Source organism: Vespa crabro, chromosome 10, assembly GCF_910589235.1.
Source record: "Vespa crabro chromosome 10, iyVesCrab1.2, whole genome shotgun sequence".
In the NCBI taxonomy this organism is placed as follows: domain Eukaryota; kingdom Metazoa; phylum Arthropoda; class Insecta; order Hymenoptera; family Vespidae; genus Vespa; species Vespa crabro.
In genome coordinates this window covers 8,115,707-8,122,205 of record NC_060964.1, presented here as the reverse complement: position 1 = coordinate 8,122,205, position 6,499 = coordinate 8,115,707, and the positions used below count along the sequence as shown (strand labels likewise).

Below are 6,499 nucleotides of genomic sequence, written 5' to 3'. Positions count from 1 at the left end.
TTTCATGTTTAACACGTACTTGTTAATACATCAAAGTACATTCTTTGAATTGCTTTGCTATGGCGAGAGGTTAAAAATCTCATTGGAATTCAAACGTCTTCGATCGGTTTCTCGGATCAATATGAGAATTATTTGCGTCTTAAAGAGTTTGATTAATTCACCCTTTAAAATTTTTATCTTTTTCTTTTTAATCGTAAGAAAACGAGATTCTCTCTCTCTCTCTCTTTCTCTGTCTGTTAATACTACAGGTATCCTGTAACTTGAATGGTTTTTCTTTATTTTTTTTTTCGTTCGTTTGTTTGTTTGTTTGTTTGTTTTTTATTCGTTTATACAGACTTAGTTTTACATTTCAATATCCCTTCATAATACAATCTCTTACATATTATTATCGAAAATATAATAAAGAAGATGCCTGGATAATCGGCAAAGGAATGTATTATATCTATATCGTTCGAAGAAAATCTTATCGATAAAAGGTATCGTCGTTTGCGCGGACGAAAATAATTTTGGAATCGTTTTAATCGTTCACGACGATTTTTAATTTTATCGAATGAAAATAAATGAATTACGAATTGGAATCGAAAATAATGTTTATTTACATAATCGTACGCTTACTTTGTCAAATCGCATCGGGGATATAATATACCTTGGCAAAAGCGTCGATAAGAAATACGGACGACCTTTGAGCTTTGATATCGTTGAATCGACTTTGTGAACAAGTTGCAAAAGTTAACAGTTACTGAGAGAATATATATATATATATATATAGAAATATATATATATAATCTTTTTTTATTCTTTTTCTTCAAAAAGGTGAAATCTTGCCAAGTTGTTCATAGTTGTTTGTACCAAAAAGGAAGAGTAAAGATGAAAATAAAAAGAAAAAAGAAAAAAAAAAAAGAAAGAATAAGAACAGCAAAACGAGAAATAAGAAGTCGAAGAAGAAGGAAGAAGAAGTAGAAGGAAAATTGTCGAAGAAGAGCAACGAGTAGACTCGTAGCATCCCGTAATATCGTTTTTCGAGGACGCCATAGATCTTCCTTCTACAAAGTTGAAATTCCGGTGCTCCACGCCCTGCATAACGGCAGAACGCGAGTCGATTCAAAGTGCAGTCACCTTTCTCAGGCAGGGTGACCGTGGAATTCCACTGGGTACACTCGAGCGGAAAAATAATCTCGTTCCGCAAAGTACATCTTTCTACTGGCGAGTGGTTGCACCGGCTCAGTCTCTTCTCTCTCTCTCTCTCTCTCTTTCTGTCTCTCTTCGTCTATCTTTCATCATCCTTCTTTTTCTTTCTCTTTCTTGAGTATACGAGCAAAGCGTTCGCGTTCCTGTTTCTCTCTTTCTATATCTTTCTCTCTCTCTCTCTCTTAACGATTACCGTGCTTGAAAACTAACTAACTTAAAGTCGACCGCACCCGGTGCATTTTAATACAAAGAGGTTGAGAACTCGTCACGAAGCTTCCGGCGAAAACTCGTACCTTTTCTAAGGAAGAAGGACACGAACACACGATGCATCGAGGATCATTGGATCTTCCAAGTAGTCCTCTCTCAAGTCATTCTTGCAAGGAATACGAAACTTCCAACGAGTATAATTCGAAACTTGACAAATTTCTACCCCTTCATACACATCTTCTTCTTTCCCCTTTTACGTGGGTCTATATCTGCTTTGGTTTATCAATGAACCATGATATGTTTGTGTGCCTTCGTATCTGTCTATGCGTATTGTGCGATTTTGAAAAGGTTTCTTTTTCTTTCATTCTTTCTTTTGACATTCCTTTTTTCCAGATTTTTATATTTTATATTCGATCGTTTACTTTTTTTTTCCATTCTTTTTTTTTTTTTATTTATTTATTTCATTTCATTTACTAGACGCGGAACGATTAATACGAATTCTATTTTATTATTGATATGACTTGAGAAACGATCGATTTAATCGTCTCAGCTGCAATTTCGATGCAAAGAAAAAGGTCGTCCGTTTCACAAAATAAATAAGACGAATAAAATACATACCTATACATATATATTTTTGTATAGTTATATATATATATATATATATATATATATATAATATAATATAATATAACTATATAAAAATTTGCGCTTATTATTTATAGATCAATTTTGAACAGAATTTTTTTCTCCAGATCAACGCCATATAGGCCATCGTACAACGAGCACTAAAAGGAAAGAAGTGTCGTGTAATAAAATTCGACGAGCGTATTTTATTCACTTTCTCGAACATTTTTCCATCATTTTGATAAATATCCCTTCTGTACCAAGCTTCTTTTATTCATTCATTTATTTATTTCTTCTCTCTCTCTCTCTCTCTTTTTTCTTTATTTCGATACTCGATTTCGATCGAGGGACAGAAGGTAAATGATTGGTATACGTATTTTTGCCGTTTGAACATTTGATTTTATTTCTTCGTTTATTCATTTTTTTGTCTTTAATTATTATCATTAATATATATTTTTTTAAATATCCTTTGAGTTCATTTTGGCAAAAACGTATCCAAAGTTTTTAAAGTACATCCCCCTCATATTACGTCGCGAACACTAGCCGCACTAACATTCTCCGTCGTACCTCTATACATTGGTGTTTTTATTTAGAAAATAATTCGACCGCTTAGAATATATATATATATATATATATATATATATATATATATATATTTATGTATACATGTATATTTATATGTATGTATATAATTGCGATGCGCTATTATAGTGAAGAAGGGACGATCGTCCCTCTTTTTGTCCCTTTTTTATGATACAGACGTCGATCCTACACGTTAGAAGCCGAAACGCGAGAGAAAACGCATCGTCGGCCTTGTTTTCGAGACCCTAAACCCTATCCTAAAGACACGCATGTTACGCCTACGGATGAAGATCTCTCTCTCTCTCTCTCTCTCTCTCTCTCTCTCTCTCTCTTCCTCTCTCTTTCTCTCCCTTTCTCACTATCTCTCTCCCTCATGTCTCTCTCTTTTCTCTCTTTCTCATTTTCTATATTCTCGTCGAAGCATCAATCGGTGGATCGATTTTTCACTTTCTTATGATTCAGATTATAAGAATCATTTTGTCGATACTTCACTCCTTAAAATCATCTACGAATTACTGAGCTTTTTCAGTTATCATCGACGTTCCAAATCTATGATCTCGATCGACTTGTGCTGGTTACCCCGATACTCGATATCGTATACTCGTCTTTCATTGTTTCAAGATCTACGATTTCTCTTTAATTGCTAGTTGCAGGAAAAATATGACTCCTTTTATTTTTCCCTTTTTTTTTTTTTTTTTTTTCAGTAGATATTCGAATTTGAGGCAAACTTTGTAGAATATTTAAAACGGCAGTATGTGGCAGTTTTTCTCAGTGCAATTTCTCTTTCGTTGAGCTGTGCACGACGAAGACAGAGAAGAGAGGAGAGAGCGAGAGAGAGCGAGAGAGAGAGAGAGAGAGAGAAAGTGAGAGAGAGAGAGAGAAAGAGAGAGAGGATCGAAGGGGGTTTCCCTGGCACTCCCATTATCCACGAAACTCGTGGTATCTCCGAGATCGGGCGCATTTCCATAGTTGTGTTACGTCAAGATCGCGTCTATCGCGCACCAAGGCAACAACGGAGCAAGACTTGCGAATCCCAATGAGATTATTATCGTCCCTTAACGTCCGTCGTATCGGCCAATGGAAAAGTTTTTAATACATCGTCGGTCGGTCGGTCGGTCGGTCGGTCGGTCGGGCGGTCGGGCGGTCGGGCGGTCGGTCGGTCGGTCAGTAGGTCCGTCCACAGTTTAATTCGACGGTCACAAGAACGATGTCAATTTTGTAAGAGACTTTCAAATGAACGTCGTTCCATATTATTTACGCTCGATAAGTTCCAATGCCGGCGACATCGAGACCATCGTGAAGTTCCATTTCTAGTTGTGCCTCACGATGTTTGTCGGCACGAGGCCCTCCACCATCCCTCTCACGATTATTCCTCTCGCGCGTCGACGATCTATCCTTGTCCCGCTCACGGGGATAGTGATGATAGTGATGAGCTCCGTGTCCGTTAACGGGCAACGTCGGATAAGAGGATTGGGAGCAAGTGGATTGGTGCCTCGAGGGTAGAGGCGGGGGTGGATGGTGTCCGGGTATTCCGTTCTGAATCCTCGACTCGCTGTGCATCCTATCGATGCAATCGTTGCCCCTCGACGGCAGCTGAGGCGGCTGTGGCGTACGACGCAGCGAGAGATTGGAATAATGCGATCTACCGGTGCTGCCGTTATTGCCGCTACCGGAAGCACCGGGAACGGTAGAACCGCTTCCGGCGACGGCACGATCATCACCGGTACCGTTCAAGGACGATGAGCTCTCCTCGATTGACATTCCACCTGGCCCACCACCCCCGCCTCCTCCTCCTGCACCACCGCCACCGCCACCGCCTCCTCCTCCACCTCCTCCTCCACTGGAGCGATGATGATGACCACCGCTCGACGCGGGCAGCGTTCCCGGACGACGCATTTGACGCGCCGTCTCACCGTCGATGTAGGTGAAGCCCTCGGCGAGCGTGGTACTACCGTGGGGCAAGAACCAAACACCTCCGGTGCCGGGGCTCGCCGCCCGAAGTTCTAGCTACAGTTCCGTCACGGGTATCGGCTTCATCCCCACCGTCATTTGCCCGTGCTGTTGTTGTTGCTGTTGCTGTTGCTGCAATTGGTGCTGCTGCTGTTGTTGCTGTTGCAAATGATGATGATGATGGTGAGGCGGTATAGATTGATTCTGAGTTTGATGATGATGATGATGATGATGGGCGTGGGCCGATCTGACGATGTACTCGTCCTCGGAGAAGGTCTTTTGGTATTCGTGTTCCTTCCTCGATATACCGCGATTCTTCCACTTGTAATCTTTCAAAGCGTCCCTGACGCGCCTTCGACATCTGTAATAGAGTATCAGGGCTAGGCCTGTAAAAAGGGCGAGACCACCCGCGCATAGAGTCGCCAGGAGGGCCTGTTTACGAGGATCCGAGAAGGCACAACCCAGCTCGTCCGGCGTCATACCCTTGATCGATTTCCCTTTGGATTCTGCCGGCTCGGCACATATCACGGGACTAGAATTTCGCGGCACGAGCACCTCGGCCAACCACATCAGACTGCAATCGCATACGATTGGGTTCTCGCTTAAATCCAATCTACGTAGCTCGTTCCAAGCTACGAGGGACTCGGAAAAGCTCGTGAACGCGTTATCCCGTAACATAAGGTGTCGCAGATTCGGCAATCCCGCCAAGGAACCGTCCTCCATCGTGGCTAAACGCTTGTTGCTGTTCAACACGAGACTCTCCAAGTTGGCATTGTCCGAAAAGGCACCGCGTTCCACGGTGGTCAAGAGCTTCGAGCCGGAGATGTCGAGCTTCTTGAGTTTCGAGAGACCCTGAAAGGCGCCCGATCTCAAAATGGTAAAGGAGTTTTGACCAAGAGTGAGTTCCTCGAGCCGTGGTAGCACCGCGAGCTGCTTTGTCGGTACTTCGCGCAACTTGTTCCCGCCAAGTTTCAAAGTACGTAAAGCGTTAAGACCTCGGAAAGCACCGTCGCTGATATTGTCCAAACCGGCGCCCATGACGTCCAAAATGGTCAGCTGTTCGAGCCCTTTGAAAGCATCGTCCGGCAACGTCGAAAATGCGTTCCAACCTATGTGAAGCTCGGCAAGGGCGTTCAATGGCGCCAGAGCGGGCGACGGTATCGTTCTCAGTTGATTGTCGTCGAGATATAGGACCCTCAGGGTGCCGAGCTTCTGAAAGGCATTGGGCTCAACCTTCGAAATTCGATTTTGACCGAGATCGAGTTCCTCCAACTTTTGTAGGGACGCGAAGAGACCGTTCTTCAGACTTTCTAAATAATTGTCTCGCAAATTCAGTACCGTCAGTGACTTCAACCCTTGAAACGTCTTCTCCGTCAACGCCGAGATCTTGTTGTGCTTCAGATGCAACTCCACCACTTGTTTCTGCGCCTCGAAGCTACCGTCTGGAATGTTGAACAGGTGATTGCTCGACAGGTCGACGTTCTTGAGATCGCCGTAAAATTGAAATACAGCAGCCTCGACGGTCTTTATTCGATTCTCTTTCAATACCAATCGTTGTATGCTCGGATTAAGAGCGATCGGTATAACTTCCAAGCTAGCGCCTACGCAGGATACGACCAAGGTATCGTCGTCGCAAGTGCAACCGTTAGGACAAAATCCAGCGTTACTCAATACGATCAGGCAGGCCAATAAAAGCAAACGTAATCCATTCTTCCCGCTGTTGCTTTGTCCATAAATCTGTAATAAGAAAAATTGAAAGAAACGTTAGCGTTAACGAATCCGAGATATGGTAGAAGGAAGTTTGAAAAATGGCAAGAAAAGTGCTACGTCGTGACCAAGCCGAAATTAACGGGATTTTGAGAAAGAACGAAGGCGAGAACGCGTGAGAAGATTTATAAAGATTTACGTTAGGTATAAAGAATCCACGGGAGCGAGAGAAAGAGAGAAA

At 42.7% G+C, this 6,499-nt stretch overlaps 2 protein-coding genes across 4 annotated transcripts in view; both read right to left on the bottom strand.

Moving 5' to 3' along the window:
• Positions 1-1,832: 1,832 nt before the first annotated feature.
• Positions 1,833-4,497, bottom strand: LOC124427271 (POU domain, class 3, transcription factor 3-like). Its single transcript, XM_046969952.1, has one exon. The coding sequence runs from the start codon at positions 4,495-4,497 to the stop codon at positions 3,856-3,858; it is 642 nt and encodes a 213-aa protein (XP_046825908.1). The 3' UTR covers positions 1,833-3,855.
• A 111-nt stretch (positions 4,498-4,608) lies between these two features.
• The window catches only part of LOC124427270, a 238,121-nt gene continuing 236,230 nt past the window's right edge, over positions 4,609-6,499 (bottom strand). For all 3 annotated transcript variants that reach the window (XM_046969950.1, XM_046969948.1, XM_046969949.1), the window contains one exon: positions 4,609-6,288. In XM_046969950.1, coding sequence (XP_046825906.1) covers positions 4,609-6,288 — 1,680 coding nt within the window. The remainder of the gene's footprint in view (positions 6,289-6,499) is intronic.

Bases quoted from the DNA above. Each gene is read 5' to 3' on its own strand.
- LOC124427271 (XM_046969952.1), bottom strand. From the start codon at position 4,497: ATGCGTCGTCCGGGAACGCTGCCCGCGTCGAGCGGTGGTCATCATCAT.